General features: G+C 40.0%; 1 protein-coding gene across 1 annotated transcript; it reads right to left on the bottom strand.

Annotated features, from left to right (window-relative positions):
• Window positions 1-202: 202 nt before the first annotated feature.
• LOC102047420 (cytochrome P450 7A1) lies at window positions 203-7,327 on the bottom strand. Its single transcript, XM_005443218.3, has 6 exons — window positions 7,165-7,327; window positions 5,637-5,877; window positions 4,361-4,974; window positions 2,890-3,020; window positions 1,771-1,946; window positions 203-1,154 (listed from the first exon to the last, which is right to left on the bottom strand). Exons 1-6 carry the CDS (start codon window positions 7,242-7,244, stop codon window positions 855-857), a joined length of 1,542 nt encoding a protein of 513 aa, XP_005443275.2. The 5' UTR covers window positions 7,245-7,327; the 3' UTR covers window positions 203-854.
• Window positions 7,328-16,902: the final 9,575 nt, after the last annotated feature.

The raw sequence follows: 16,902 nt of genomic DNA, 5'->3' as shown, positions 1-16,902 counted from the left end.
CAGTGGAGGCTACTGGAATTATGGAGTTCAGGCAACTGTGCAAAATCCAGCTAGAATACTGGTGAATATAGGGTAGCTATTTATTTATCTCCATATTGGCATTGGAGCTGGCTAGTTTAAAGCTGGCTTAGGTGGCTTTGGATAAGTGCATAAATCTTTGATAGCATTAAGACATTAAAATGACAAGCAGTCTGGAGATGCATTTGGTTCAGCCAATATCGTTTATTTTAATACAGTTACAACTTTCTGAAAATAAGTATATTACAATGAATATCATACAAGTTTTGTAGTTTCACTAGAACGTGAACATTTCTGTAGGTTTTCTTCAAGTCTTTTTCTAGTTTTTCATAAAACCATAAAGGTACTTCCCCAGGAAACTGTCCCCTCCTCACTGTGAATCTGTCTTTATACAACAAAAATTTTATTTTGTCTGTGGGGAGAACCACCACCCCCAACATTTCACTTATAAAAAAGAATAAGTTTTAACTGTAGTTGAATTTTGACAATCATTTTGAAGTAGCAGATTAAATTCTAACTAACTCTGGGAAAGTATTTGCTGACAGAAAAAAAAAAAAAGAACTATTGTACTCACACAATTCAAAATCTTAACTTGCATTTCAAAATGGTTGGTAAAAGGGGAGTCATTTGCATCAACACAGTGCATTAAACCCACCGCATGCTGGTACCATAATGGTATACATTATGCATTTTCCATTAGACTGATGAATTAGCATCTTCATACAGATTTCCCCCCAAGTCTTGCAATGCTTCATTTGTATACATGCATAAAACATATATAAAGCATATGTTATATAGTACATAGTTTATATGTATAATATAACATATGTATATATTCATAGGCATTTCAGTCTATACCTGAAATCAATGTCATTGACTGGTTGCAAAATACCCAGTCCTGCACGGGATTGGTCTAAAGAAGGGCATTGCACGTTATTGTCCACCAGCTCTATCTCAAAATATGAAAAAACCAAAACCAAAAATTGTTTAATTTCATGGACAGCAAATAACCTGCCAGGGCATTTTGCTATGCCTGTCCCAAATGGCATATAGTAATACTTCAACTTGCGACCGTTGCGGTAGAAGTCCGTCTTTTCTTCTCCGTTCTCATTGAGAAAGCGATCATATTTGAATGTCTGTAAATAAACCCACAAAACAGTTACTTGGTATTTTAATGTCTCCAAAGACTAGAAAATGCCATTAAGACATGAAATGCAGGCTGAGGAAGAAAAGCCTCTAGCAGTAAGTGTTGTACGGTAGCACCAGGCCCCATGGGGCTGTTTTAGAGAGGGTGGCATCTCAGTTCTGGTATGTGCGGCATGATCCCAGGTTCTTTGCTGGTAACTCTCCTTTTCTGACCTCTGAAAACAAGGTTTATAACCTGCGTTCTTGGTCATGCAGTAGAACTGAAATATTTCTCATTCTGTGCCTTTGGGAAAATACTATCCTTACCCTTGACCTCCCTCAACCCCCCCATAACGGTGATCTTTCCTCACGGAGGAAGGCAGTAAGTAGAAGGCTGTCTTGGGCTGGCAGCACACTTTTTGGTTAGACTGAAACATGTTTTGGAGCTAGTGCTTGCACTGACTTTATTCTTTTTCTTGCCTACCATTACGTCTCCAGGCGTAAGAGCAGACTGCCCGGAGTACAACAGAAAACCAGTCGCGGGGGCACCCCTGATACATGCTCTATTTAAAGGCATGTCAGCTTCTGCTAGAACTCAGAGTTTAATGCACTTTGCTAAATACTTACCAAGGGATCAGCATAGATTTCTGGATCAAAATGCAACAGTTGAGGATAAAGAGCTACGATATCGTCACTGCGAATGTTGTAAAACTCATTCTCCAAGTGCAAAGTGAAATCCTCCTTGGCAACTCGGAATGTCATGGATGCACTTGATAGCCTCATTGCCTCCTTGATGATGCTGTCTATTAGGAGAGGAAAAGGAACGATTACCATGGAAATGGTATGTGTGTGTCCTTGAGGGAGATCATGTATTTTGAACTATTTCAGACCCATTACCAAACCCTGCATTTATTAGAAGAAATATTTTAAAATATTTTAACAAAAACTTTCTAAATGCCTAAGAAAGTATCTTTCTCATTTCTTTTTAGCACTATTATCTCTTCTGCAGATAATACTGAAAACATAATCTGCTTTCCCCTAGAAAAATACTTCTAGTTGATGCAACAGAATATTTGAAAGTGAGACACATTTTCACTCTGAGATAAAGAACGAACCAGTCGTAACTGGAAACATAACAAGAAAAGAAACAGTGCAGTGATCAGGATTTTCTGAAACTTTAAGAGGTGGTGCATAGAAACCAGTATTCAGAAAAAGTAACTTGGGGGTTTTTTTGTTTCAACATAAGCTGATTTTTTTTTTAAGGCCACAGTAGTTAAAGGATGACATTTTCAAAACTCTCCATAACTTTGACACTTTTGAAAATGTGCCCATAATTTGAATAATATTAAGAAGAAATAAACCTAGTGGTGTTAGAAGATACTGTTTCACTTTGTAAGAATTGGGATATAAAATTTGGCAACGCTGTTTTATTTGATCTAAAGTCATTACTAAACAAAAGACTGTTCTGAATTATCCATAGGTCTCCCATACTATGTTATGTAGCTTTGTAGCCGTATCGAGACATGCCATTACCCATGAAAAAGTGCTATACACGTGAATTTTTATACTCAGTACCACCTGGGACATTGGGAAGACTGATTGTGTTGCTCAGAAACATGTAGGGTTTTGTTCTAGCATTTGTTGGCTAATTCCATAGTAATTCTGAGCAAGCATTTATCTGGTAACAAATAAACACTGTGAATAATGTGGGGTGATTTCTGGTACTCCTGCATAAAGTAATCCTACCTAGTACTGGCATATTATCCAGCTGTTTTCGGTTCAAGGAAATATGTTTGCCATCTAAGCTGATCTTCTCTCCAGCACTTTCCAAAATACTTTGCACTTCTTTGGTAGCAGCTGTCATTGCTTCTGGATTCCTAAGATCAAAAGAGCAGAAGTATAACATAATTTTACACTTAAGAATGTTTTAAAAGGGGTTTTGTCATTAATTTTCTTCCTGACTAAAATTTAGTTTGATAGCTGACAAGTTCAGCCTTTTAAAATGAAAATGTTGCAGGAAAATGCTGCAATTACACTTTTTCAGGTATTGGCAAAGGTACCACAGCTTCAAAAAAAGGAAAAGAACCACAAGTATTTGAGTCCGTCTCCAAAGACAAGCAGGACAGAACTGATTTGCATAACTCAGGTAATAAACAGTAATATCACTAAAAAGGAATGCCAGGAACAAGAAATAAAACAATTAGATTAGGGAATATCCCCACTGCGGGTAGAAAGTTTGGGAACAGGATTATATATCAGTTTTATAACGTCACTTATCCTGGATGATGTCCCATTACGTAGCAATATTCTGCCTCGCTGAAAAGAATCTTCCTAATACTAAAAGTCCACATAGTATCCTTTGCTGTCTAGACTTTCTTACAGACATGGAATGTATGAGCTATGGTGAAATTTGTATACATAACAATACAGGATGCAATAGTGTCTTGATGAAGGTACAATCAGGGTGTTAAAAGACTAAAGCCAGAAGACCTAATGCCAATGCATTCTTGGAGTGAAAAGCACTAAGGAACCTCAGTTTTTAGCGTTGGCAGGTAGATATGAGGGTGCAAGCCACTGACAATAAAAAACGTCAGCAATTGAGATACATACTTAAGAGTCAGTCATGTTGAGGTAGATTATACTCCACAGAGACCCACTCTAAAATGGACATTTAATAGTCTTATCTGAACTTGTGCACTGCTCTCATGAGTAACAAGTTCAGCAGCTGCAGTCTGCACTGCAGCCTCAGTAGGTTCTATCAATATATAAACTATTCTCTATTATCTATCTGTGAGAACAGTAATGAAGTTAAAGCTCATTTTGCCTGCTCTAGTGAGACAGTCTAAAAATGTCTGATTATATTGGGAGCCTTCAATACAATTAATGTTCCGACTGCAACCAACAACTTTAATGTCATATCATATAGATTTACTTCAAAACTGTCTTGACAAAGAGTAGCATTGCCCCAGTGTGCTTTTCTTTAAAAAAAAAAAAACCAAACTTCTGCAGAATTGCTCTGTGGTATTACTACTTGGTCTCAGGTGAGTGAAGAGTGTTTCTGTGGAAGTCCAGAACAACATGGCACTTCTGTTGTAATCAGTAAGCTTTTTGACACTGATGAAGTATCAAGCAGTGGAATTTGCCTGTATTAATGAACTGGTTTCTGAAAGATATGAAACTTTTTTCCTGTTTGGAAATAAGAAGCATTGGGACTTACTTAAGAAGATAGAACAAGCTCCAAAACGTGGCAGGAATGGTGTTGGCTTGTGAGGCCCAGAGCACTGCCACATGGGTCTTCGCTTTTTCCATGTCATCGAAGGTTGACAGAGTGTCATTCAGGAACATACGGAGAGTGACAAGCTCAGAGAGGTTGTCTCTCTTCAGGAGGTTCTTGTGGAGGAGTGCCTCTCCCAGCTTCTCACGTGCGCTGTGGGCACTCTTGAAGAGGTGGATAGGCAGCCCCGCCACGAGGGCTGGAAAGATCCTATCAAATTCCTTAAAGTTTTCAAGGGCATTTAGGATATGAGCTCTCTCAGTTTCCTGCTTTGATGATAGATTCTTGTCATTATTTGAATTAAATTCTTTACCAAAAAGTGTTAAAAAGCCAGACTCGAACATCACCTGGCAACAGAATGTATAGAGTCCTTCTGTCACCCAGATATTAGACTGAAGTTTAGATGTTCTTGACTGCAGCATGACGTACTGTAAGTTTTCCATCATTGCTTCAATGAGGGCATCTAGGGCATTACCTTGAAGCGTTCTAATGAAAGTCTGATGAAAATTTTCAGTGGTGTTTCCCTCTGCTGGGTCAATGCTACCATGCCCAAAAGCCTGTCACAAAATAAATTGTATGCATGATCAATAAGGCCTGTCATAACCTTGATGATAAATGTTAATAGAAATTAAATCCAAAGTATAACTTCATAGCTTACTAGAGAAAATAAAGGTTATCAGTACTAGCACTGATGCTTTCTCGCTGAGCCATAACAGTGAAGTGGGCAAATGAAATAGATTCAAATACATGCTCACAATTAAATGGACATGGTTACCTAGACCTTCATTCAGCTCCCGTTGACTTTAACAGGAGCCTTTTTGCTTACTTCAGTAAGAGTTTGACTGAGCTCCTACAGTGTTGCATCATTTTTTAAGGCATTAGGACCAAAACTTCCATAGCAGTGAGAACCTCCTGAAGAAGGTTTCAGCAAGCTACATTATCATTTTGCGGACGGTGTTAATTGTATTCCTGCTTTAGCAAGTTGGGATACTATGTGGCTAAACAATGTCATTCTTGGATAATTCAAACCATCGCAAATTTCCTTTCCATTAAGGAAATGGAAAAAAAGACCCCAATGTTTTAAACCAATAAAAGTGCAGAAATATGAAACCAATTCTATCTCAAAGGCACAGTTATGATATAGGGATTAACTGGGTACAACTGTCCTGCCAGCAGATACTTTGCATGTTAAATATTAAAACCATTTTTAAAGTAGTACCTTGGCAGAAGTAGCAAAATGGAACTTCTTCCAGTCCAAGTGTTTTCCTTGGCGTATCAATGCATGGTATGAAAAAGGGTCAGTGAGGAAATGAATGTATTTCCCCGCTACTCGGCAAGTGAAAATGTGGCCATGCTTCTTCTGCTTTTCTCTGAGAAATTCAAGAGGGTTGGCACTAAACTGCAAGGCACAGCCCAGGTATGGAAGGAACCCATTTTCAAGTGGTGGCTCACCTTGTCGCCTACAAAACACAAACAGAAACTGAATTTGTAAGTATGTATAAGGATCTCTTCCCCAGGACTACCAGGTAAGTAAAATACTGATGCTACATTTTTGTAATGTGAAAAAATACAAAAAAAACCCCAACCCAAACCACCAAAAAAATAGTATATTGACAAATATTATTCTCCCCTTTTAGGACTGAGCCTATTGTGAGGTTTATGGTGTGTAAGAAAGAATAACTTTAACAGCCTGTATTATAATAAACATAATAAAACACAGTTCAATTATGTCATCTTTCTTTTCCCTAGATCAGGAATATACTTTTCACCTGCAGAGTTGTTGTCGTTAGCTAACATACATAGTTATGTAATTGCCCCATAAATTAATAATCCATCCCATCAGTATCATCTGATAAATTTTTGGGCAACGGTATCCACAATTCAATTTGAATACCAAGGGGAATAGCCTTTTAGCGTAGAAAGTTTGTTAGTATTGGCATATCCCATTTGGACCAGATCCTGCTGAAAGCAGTGGGAATTTTGCTATGACCTTCAGTAAGCTTAAGAGTTAGCCTTTCAAGCAAACACATGCTGTAAGTTAGGCATATACTTAAATGATTTTTTTGTTATTCTGAGTCAGAAAATGACTTTCCTGAATAAGGACACCGTGGCTGCTAAAATAATGAATACTTTAGCTTTTCCAATAAATTCGTAATGGTTATTATCTGAAGATAACTATTTTCACCCTTTTTGTTAAGAGTTTAAAGTAAAACAAGTAATGACTGCTAAAAATACAAAGTTACAACAGGTAAGCAAATTATTTGCTCCTTAAGTAAATATGCCAGTAGGACAAATGCTTTTAAGGAATTAGACATAATAAGGTACATAAATATCTGTATTAAACTGTGTTACTATGTATGATAGACTGATATTATGAAAATGGTTGTAAATAGGTATTACACTATAATTAGATATAAGAAGGTATTAGCTGTGATTACAATGCGGGTGAAACTATAGCCCAGGACTTTAGGAAACCAGAACATGCATATTTTTGTTTCAGTTACTTCCTTTATTCATAGATCTGTGTCTACAGCTATGTCTAGGAATTACCTCACTATTAAAAAGCCCATACACAAACATGCTATTGTAACATAAATCTCTCAAAAGACCAAACTACAGTGTTGCCCATGCCACCCTGCACCTGTCCATCTGACAGTCTTCAGATGACACTTCTTTTAGTTATGTACACAGTATATTTGATAGAAATAAAAGCTAGGTACACTGAGGTACAACTGTAGATTCCTTACCTTCTCCTCCTCCCTTGAAGAAACCAAAACCCACAACAGAGTATTATCAATGTTCCCCAGATCCATGATGTTATGAACATTTCTGGTGATGCCCAAAAACTTCCAAGTGGAAAAATGGTAACTACCAGTATGGCAGGAGAGGTGACTGAGAATGATACAGAAGACAGGTCACAATTTATATCCAGTGGGTGCCCCACTGTATCTAATGGCATTCAGCCAACCTAGCAAGCTATTGATTAACCATTTCTGGAGAGACCCTGTATTGTCTCTCTTCTGACATTTTTCTTCAGAGAGCTTTGCTGGATTGATGTAGGCAGTTGCAGACATGGCCTTGAGCTGATGTCACACATCAGTAGCAGTTCCAAAGTAATCAAACAGCTGTAATAGCTGATAATTTGAAGGTCTGTCAGGTGTGGTTTGATCTATCCTGCAGATTTACCGATTACAGTTTATAGTTCAAGTTTAGCAATATATGAAATGGCTACCAACAGGTGTCCAAAGGATTCAAGCTAAGTGGTGGCTGCAGCTCATGTTGTCCTTTAGCTGCCAACCTGCTCACCCCCTCCCTTCTCCTTCTCGTGGCCTGCCCTGGTTCCATGTACCGCTGTGAGAGGGGATGGTGAGGGTTCAGCTGTGGGCAAAGGGATGGTTGTGGAGATGAGCTTGCTCCCTCTAACTACGTTTCTCTGGTAGAAAGGGAAAAATGGGCTTTTATAATGCAGCTTGAGAGAAAAGAAAGCAGGATTAGACAACCATACTGGTTTGGGGTTTTTTCATTGTCTTTGGATCACCCTTTATTTTCCCATTAAATTGTTTTCCCTTTCTGTCGCTGACCAGGGAGAGCTCAGACTCTAGCTTTGTAGCAACTGGCATCAAGCTGTTGAGGAGGCAGCTCAGGTAGCATATAGTGATGACTCATTAGTCATTCAGGGCCTAATATGTTTCTAAGAGAGAAACATGGGTTTAAGTCACTTCTTCAGGCTCACTTTTGTACCAGTTTTTGTTAGTGTCCCTACAGCTGTGTGATAAAACAATAAAGATTTGGAACTTTTGCTGTCCAAATCAAACACTGCACTGAAGGTGTTGAGCTGCAAACCTGGCAGATGGGAACATTATCCTGGCTTCAAACCAAGGAAGGCAGTGAGGCATGGGGATGCACATCTGAGGCAATTTTTAAGCTGCTATACTGAAGAAATAAATTATTTTTTTAGCATTGAGGTTTTCCCCCACTTAAAAAGCCAACTCCTTTTGAGTGTCAGCTCAAGATCCAGTCCCTCACCCCACTTCCATTTAAGCACAGGCGTACAGGCATTTCTTTCATTTTCCTGCTTTTTCATTAGCTGAATTTAGTCTGTTATAACAGAATGTATAGAATTTATAAAAGCCATGCTTTCCCATTTTCTGCTTATTTCCATTATGGGAAATTTCAGTTCTGGGTGTCATCTTTGACTACAGCCTATCATTCCTCATCCTTAACAAGTACGATAATTTGTGTCTAATTCTTATTGCATGTGTAGGTCTCAGCCTTTTTATGTCCAAATGACAACGAACAACAAAGTTGGAAGCTTCTGTCAGTCAGGAACAATGTTTAACCAGCAACAGATACCTGTGGCTCCTCAAACTATCATGCACCAGGTAGAGCTGCCAGTCACACTTTTTCCTTGCATGGATTGGGTAGTTGTACTGCAGTGTGATGATAACATCATTTATAAAAGGTATCCCGCTGCCAGAACAGGAGTAACTTCTCTAACGCTGCCCGCCTTCTTTCTCTTTTTGATTTGTGCATATATAATACCACTAAAAGTGTAACCAGGTGCAGGCAGAGAAGAGAAGCTGCTTGGCAGCCTACCTTAAATAATTTCTCTTTCTCTCAGGAAAACCAGATGTGCCCTGTCTTTTCCATTTAAAAGACCCTTGTGTGGCATCCCCCTTGATAAATAAGTATTATGATAGAACAGAGTCACTTTTTCCCAGTTTCAGGTGCCTTCTAGTTCCAGATCATCTCCCACCTAGTTTCTTCAATAGGCAAATCTACAGCCCCAAAGCCAGCCAGTACTATAGTAGGGTGCAGCCTGTGACATATGTCCTTGTGATAAATGTAAGCGGGAGCGCTGTTTGCCATAGATACTCTCCCACATTCAGCAGATGAGAAATGTCAATCTCCTTTCCTTTAGACCAGCGGGCATTAGGCTTTGCTGATTTTTCAGCAGTACCAGTAGAGTGCCCCGACATTCTGGATATGGTATTTTGGCATTCTTCAATTTCAGACAGAGCCACAACATCTGGCTGGACGTTGGGTCCCATTTCCCACTGCCAAAGCTCATGTTGTCCCACTGGTTGACAGATACTACATTTTCTGCAGCACACTGCATGTTGTGTATGAGGTTGGTTCTCTTGCCCCAGTCCAAAAAGGCAACAGGTAGGAGTTATGGATGCAGTTGGAAAAAACATACTGACTCATTTTGCCTTGGCTTTGTGAAGCAAATTTGTCGTGTAAATGGTAAGAAGAATATTAGTGCAAAGAACTGACATGACCCGGGCTCAAGACTCACCTCAGGCCAATGTCACCAGCAGCAATAAAGCACCCCATATCCTTGAATGTATAAGGCTTTGTCATTGCAGGTTTGAATGTGGGTGTTCATCCCTTAAGAACAGTGGAGAAACACAGTGATGCATTGGATGGTAGTTAGAAAATACAATAACTTTTAACAACTGTCATTTGACTTTTCAGTTAAGCCCTTGTACATAGTGAACTAGAACCAGACCAAAAAGAGCAACTAAAGAGGACGTGGATGCAGACAAAGCAGTACCCTGACATTTTACCTACTATGATGTGTTTAGCACAGACTGTCTGGCTACCCACACTGGCTGCAAGGTCAGCAGAGACATGGTTCTGCTTGCGCCTTCAGGACCACGGCTTTGTCAAGAATGATGCATGTTAAGAAAGATTGCACCACTTTCGCCAAAAGGGCATCAAGACATTTTTTACCTAGCTATGCCCGCTGACTGTGGGCAGAGGCTGCCAGGAGCACTCTTGTCTATCACCTCTGCTCCAGCCAGTGAAATACGTTTGGTTGTGGTCTTCATGGAGCCAACACTGTTTCCATAAATCAAACAGGCCCAGCTCACTTCTGTGGTAACTCGTGAAGCCTGAAAGCAGCCTTCTGGCTTGCTTTGTACAGCTGCTTGGAAACAACTCACTACTCATCCAAGTCCTCCCCCCGCCCCCCCCCCCCAGCTTCATGTCCTATGTTGTAGCTATATGGCTTTTGTTAGTCATGACCCACTCATGGTGTTTAAATAGACAATAATACATAGGTCAAGCTAAGGTGAATCGTTTTTTTTCCAGGGTTACTGATGGCTTCATAACTCAGGAGCACTGGTACACAGAAAGATGTGTTGGAGTTATGAGAGGCTGCTGATTACATTTGGCAGCAAAAAGCAAATTTGCACACAGCTAACCAGAAAACCTGCTTGTTCACTGGAAGTAAATAAGAGGAACAGCTTATAAAGAAATAATGTACTTTTTTCTCTTGTGTGTGTTGCAACAACTGGGTTAATAACTTTGGCCAACAGATGAGAAACACTGAAACCAAATGAAAAAAACAGGTCATCTGTGTGAAGGCAGCCCTGCAGTTCACAGGGCAGGAACAGTCTGACAGGCTACAACCGCCAGGAGATGGAATTGCAGCTATGAAACATTTCTGCAGCTGTGAAACAGTGGAAAAAGTGGAGCCATATTAAAGGAAAACCTTAAACAAAAAGTTGCAGAGCTGAGCTGTTTGTAGCTCAGAACCTTCTGCAGCCAGAAAACTGCTAATAAATAATTCTGTGTCACCACCTACTGGTAAAAGTCTTCTAATGGGACTTGAGTGTTCTACAGCATTGAACTATGCTAGTCAATTACATTTCTTGTTTCTAGAAAAGAAAAATGGTATTTATTCTACATGCCTATGTATTTTTCTTTGTATTTACATACAAGTATAGCTTTTTTGAAAGTTATCATGCTACTAGTTTCTGGGGAAGACTGACTTTGCCTTGTTCTGACAGTGGGGTATTTAGGAGCTGTTGATTGCTGTCTGTTCTGATATGCTGGGTAAGACCGCTGAGGTTCCTGAGGGCCAAGCTGAAAACCTGGCTTTTCTGAGGTCACTGTGAATGTTGCCATATTGATTTCAACGGAATCAGGTTTTACTCTTCTCCAGCCATGAGAAGCAGCTACTTTTAGAGAGGAATGACAGCTGTCATCACAAAGGATCCTGTACCAGCATCAGTGCTGGCTTGACAGACCCAACAAAGTCTAGAAACTGGAAAGCATCAGCAGTGCTCCAGGCATGGAGGGGAGAACGCTGGCTGCCGTGTTCACTAGTAACAACAGGCCTGACCTCCAGCCTCGGCATGCCATAGCCCAGCCTGCCTTCAGTGCCATTTCCAGACATCAGCACTGGTTCTCAGTGCCATTTCCAGACATCAGCACTGGTTCTCAGCTGTGTGTTGGCAAAGACCTGCCCTCACAGGGAGCAGTTAACAGCAGACAAGCCATTAAGTCCTGTGCCTCATCTCCATTGCACTCTGTTTTTTCTGCGTTTGCCCTCAAATTAAAATTACTACTAGGAAATGGAACTACAGCACTTCTTGATTGTTGCCTGTTCTGACCCCATCTTATTTTCTCTGCCATTTTAGGGCTCTGTTGAAAGAGCATAAACTAGCTGCTGTTACCAAGTGATCGTGCCAGAAATGTAGTATCTCCCCCACCGAGACTGTAATCTCAAAACTAAATACAACAGATCTCTAGCTGGATTCGCCTTTTCCCTGGTTTGGGTTGGGTCAATGGAAAAGGTGGAAATCTTGTATACCTGAATAAGAATAGAGCATCTAAAACAACTTGAGTAAAATGATATGAAATACGCTGTAGAGAATAATGCCAATCAGTTTAATTATATAATGAGCTACACAATCTACAATAAATTCATGCTACTGCAGTATCACTTTACAGGTCTATTTTAGCATCTGTCATGGTTGTTCAGAGAGCAGATTTTGTCTACATTGTACTCTGCCTTCTGCAAAATTTGTGAGTCATCTGGCTCCAAGAAAATAGTGTGCTCATATTTATTTTATTATTAATAATAATTTTTCTGTAATTTTTTTGAATGTAGTATGGTAGAGATACAAGTCTTTTGTAATCTGACATCTTTGTGATACCCTATCATTTTTTTCATTATGAAGCACTCTGCATACACAATGTCTTGTATTTGCATTATGGTAAGGCAATCAACTTTGGTGTGCTATGAAGTTGGACAGGCTTGGGAACCGGGTTTCTTTGCATCTTGTTTCAGGACCATTGCCCCTGAGCATTTAAATAATACTATGGACAGATGTTTCCTCTAATGACCAAGTTAATATTTACATGTTTATCTGAGAGTATCCTCTCAATGTGCCCATATATCAAATAGTGAAATTTGCTTGCTTACACCATATCAGTTCATTTTGCCTCTGAGATTTTCTTTGGTTTTTTGGAATGTCAATTCAAATACTAGTAACCTTTCCATCAAAACCTGGAACTTACAATGCCACTATCTTCCCTTTAATATCCAGCATTATAAATTAAATCTCCCTAACAAATAACATCCTTTCATTTGAATGAGAGTACTTTAATAATACGTTGCATTCTGGCATAACAGGTTTCCTTAAAATTGTAGAAAAGGGAATTAGGAAACTTATGGTTGCTGGTAACAATTGAGAATAGTAAGATTTAAGTAAGTTACTTTTTTCTAGGTATCACAGAGAAGAAACTGTAAAGAAAGAGAGCAATTATGGAAGTGGAGAACAAATAGAACTGAGATGGGAACACAAGCAGGATGCAAAATAAACCATGAGCCGTTATTACCATGAGGCATTATTGAATGAGTACTCAGTGCAGCAAACTGCATCTTCTTAAAGCATTTTTTTTTTAAACTCTGGAGTTGAATGGTATAATTTGATAACAAAACAGTGGCTTCTATATTATCCCATTACACCTAAAAGCCTAATTTCAGGTACTCAGAATGCTGAATAAGGAGAAATCAAAGCTTAAATGTGATTACAGAAATGATGCACCTCACTACTACCAAATAATTATTTGGAGAAAGGTAGTTAGGTAACAAGCCAGTAGAAGATTACTACACAATTGTCTGGATGAACATGACAAGCTATTCTGGGCTGCCCCAGCAGATGGAGTAGGGAATGTAACAGCACCTTCTGCCTCCTTTTGCTTCCCTTTCGTTTTCTTGCACTGCTGCAGTTCCTTTTTTGGTTTGGTTTTTTTCCTCCTCCCTCCTCCTTTTTTTTTTAAAAAAAAGTGCACCATCCTGCCTCCCACATACCATTGTAGCTTACTAGTTGCTCTTTTTCAACTTGTGGCGTGGATTCATCTGCCTGAGTTAGACATCCATTAAGTGTAGCTCTTAATTTATGTCCCCAACTTCATCATACTCACTCACAACTCCCTTTATATCTCCATTTAGAAGCCACTGAGATTGAGATGTTGGAAGGTCCCTATACATGCAAGTTGATATCAGCAGTAGCAAGTGGTGTGAGAAAATAGGAGTGGATATGTAGAGTGAAATGGTGCTGAAGACCTGATGTCCACTCTATCCACAATTTTTTTGTTGTTGTTTTTTTCTTCTGACTTCAAACTAGCTCTCTGGCTCAATGGACTGAATACTCACCAGCAGAACAGACTTTATGTCCTCCTGTATTGCAAAGGTTACTTTCATCTAAAATGCAAAAATGCACTTTGTGAAGTCCAAACCTGCCTCACCTCAATGCAAAGCAAAACATTGTAAGGGGACATCTGGAAGGTTTGTTTTGCACTCCTACTCCAAACTAAAATGCTAAAATAGGCATGCCCAAGTGTATTTCTACAAACATATGTAAGACCTTCACCCTTTTTACATACACATCCAAGAAAGATACTATTGCATATGTCTTGATGGATGCCCAAATCTCATGTTTGTCAGGGAAAAGATAAAAAGCTGGCCAAGCAAGTAAAAAAAAAAAAAAAGCTCCAAATCAGCAAAAAGGCTCAATCACCAACAAGAAAGCACCAAACCCTTTCACAGATACCTTGGCTGTTGGTATGTCAGACACCTTAAATGAAGAACGAAGGAGAGTAAGAGAGAAGGGTTATTTTGCTGTTCTCCTCTCCAAAACAGCCATTTAGATGAAATCAATCTGGTTTGAGCTTTAACAGAGTGGAAGATAGCTTCAAGGCTTTGGCAACATCATAGGAAAATAGGAGAAAGCAGAGACTGGCTGGCCAGTTTGTAAAGGACTGGGTGAGTATTTAAGAAAATATTAAGAATAACCAGTGACACTGGTACTTACTCTGTGAGAAGGATGGCATCTTCAGAAGCACTCTTGTTCACAGCTATTTCCATGTTCTCTGGGCAGGTGCTGATATCCCTCCGGTGCTGCTGCTTGGGTTTGTGCCAGTTCAACAAACTTCACATCAGGTTGCTAAGAGGTTGGCTACACACTCCTTTTGCACCTGAACTGATCATCTTGTACAGTGCCAACCTCCATCACTGCAGTATGAAGGAAATCAAAAGCTCTACCACCATATTGGTAGGTTTGGCTAGGAGCCAGCCTGGGACCTGTAGCCACAGTGCAGACTCTCCTTTCAGGCTGTGGCCACTGCAGATCTGAGGGGAGATAGAGGCCAACAGGGAACCAGCAGCTGGAAACCATCCCTGAGTTCCCCTTCCTGGTGATTTCAGTTGCTCTTGTGACCACTTTGGGATTGGAGAAGTCTCCAGAAATTTGGGGGAAACGGCGAAGCTGGATTAACAATGCCAGTTGGAAAGGATCTGCAGCCTGGAAATGATGGTGGCTGCCTAGTGGGCAAAGAGCAGTTGTCATCACAACTTTCCTAGGACAGTTTTTCTCTTGTTTCAGGATCCTCTATCACTTTTCCCTTGGATCTATGTACTAACACAGGGATCGTTCTCTGAGAGCATCCTCGGCAGGTTGTTGCTAGCCTATTGGCTGTTTTGGGAAATATTGCCTAAAACAGTTGTATATAAATGTGTCTTTTAATGTCAATCTGAGCTTCATTGGACTGTACAAAATGTGAAGAACTGGGTGAAGAGTGGGAAACACAGCTGTGTGACCGAGCTACATTTTACTCTTCCAAGGGAAAATACACATGTCCTTCTACTACTAGAATACTTGGATATTACATTTTCTCCATCTCTCTGTGCTACTTTCTATATTACAGTATTTATTGGAGGATACAAGTGAAAAGTTAAAGAATGAGTGCCTTTCTATATTGCAGGAGAAATCTGCCAGTCGTAGCTTCAATCTTTTTCTGTCATATATTCGTCTTCACGATCATATTTCTATGCAGCCAAAGCTTTTTTCCTCTCTTCCCCCGCCCCCCCCCCCCCCTTATTTTTTTCTTTCTTTTTTTGCCCTAAAGGGAACTGTGGCAGTGAACAATGCCTTCATTGTGCAGAAGAAAGGAAAAATAAGGCATGGTGTTGCAATAGACATAACATGAAAGCAAGTTCAAAGTGTGAGGCAGCTCAGCTGCCCAGATTAGATTAAAGAGATGAATATGGGACCATATAAACAAGCTGTCCAAAGCACAGCCCACTAGTTTTACATGTGAATCAGCCTTCTGGCCTAAGACAATTTAATTACGACTGCAGACAGATGGCTAATTTGAAAAACTATCTATCTGTGCTGATGTTTAAGAAGGAATTCTGATTTTCTACTATCATAATTGCTGTAATATTGCATTTGACCCATTTCTTTCTATACGTTTTTATATTATTTTTTAACTTCAATAAGCAAAGACTAGAGATTTACCTCTTATGGCTTTGCTTTGCAGATGAAAAGACTTAAACCACAAACAGAAAGACAAAAATGGAAAAAAAAAAACCCAACACTAAACACGAAAACTGACAGATGAGGGATGACAGGTAGATGTTACAGAGAACAGGACCTGAGGGAGACAAAGACAAAACACAAAGTAAGACATAAGCATTGAAACAGTTGGAAAATTTACAAATGGAAACAAATTATCGCTTTTCTTCACCAATTGACAAGCCATATAGCTCAAGACTGATCTCATAAATTAAACAGATTTGGTGTGGTCAGAAATGCTGTGGCAGCCTTCCAAAAAACACTCCTGAGCCACGGAAAGCATTCGGGTTGCTGAGTCAGTGCAGAGACAGATCCCCAAAAAAGCAAGGGCGCCGTGCCAACAGCAATACATGCCTTTGGGTGAGCCGCCTTCTGATCGCTCATGGCAATTCAAGTTCCCATGACAGTCTCCCCCAGAATTTTCTGACTGGTCTTCAGATTTCCAGTGGTGACAGATGTAAAAGGGAAATTCTAATTATAACTGTTCAGCAGTGGTAATTTGTGACCAGGGAATGATCTGGCATGAAGGGCAAGGAGGCTCAGCTGCAGGAACGGGTTAAACTGGCTGGAAGCGGGAATGCCAGAGACAGAACAGATTCCTTGCAAAGGAGTAAAGTTTCCCTTGGTGATGAGATATCAAACAGCCTCAGCATTGTCTTGTAGCCATCCTGAAATGGGAGTGCGCAGTGACCCAAGCTCAGGGGCCACCTTTGGGAGGCAGAGCTGGGCTGGGGGATGGACCCACAGCCCGGCTGAGGTGCCCGGTGTGACCACTCTTGGGACTGGTGCTGGTGCAAGTGTATATAAGAAATCTGCTTGTGACGCATCTTT

Source organism: Falco cherrug, chromosome 3, assembly GCF_023634085.1.
Source record: "Falco cherrug isolate bFalChe1 chromosome 3, bFalChe1.pri, whole genome shotgun sequence".
Classification (NCBI taxonomy): Eukaryota; Metazoa; Chordata; class Aves; order Falconiformes; family Falconidae; genus Falco; species Falco cherrug.
The sequence above is the reverse complement of the archived record's forward strand: the minus strand, read 5'-3'. Positions and strand labels throughout refer to the sequence as shown.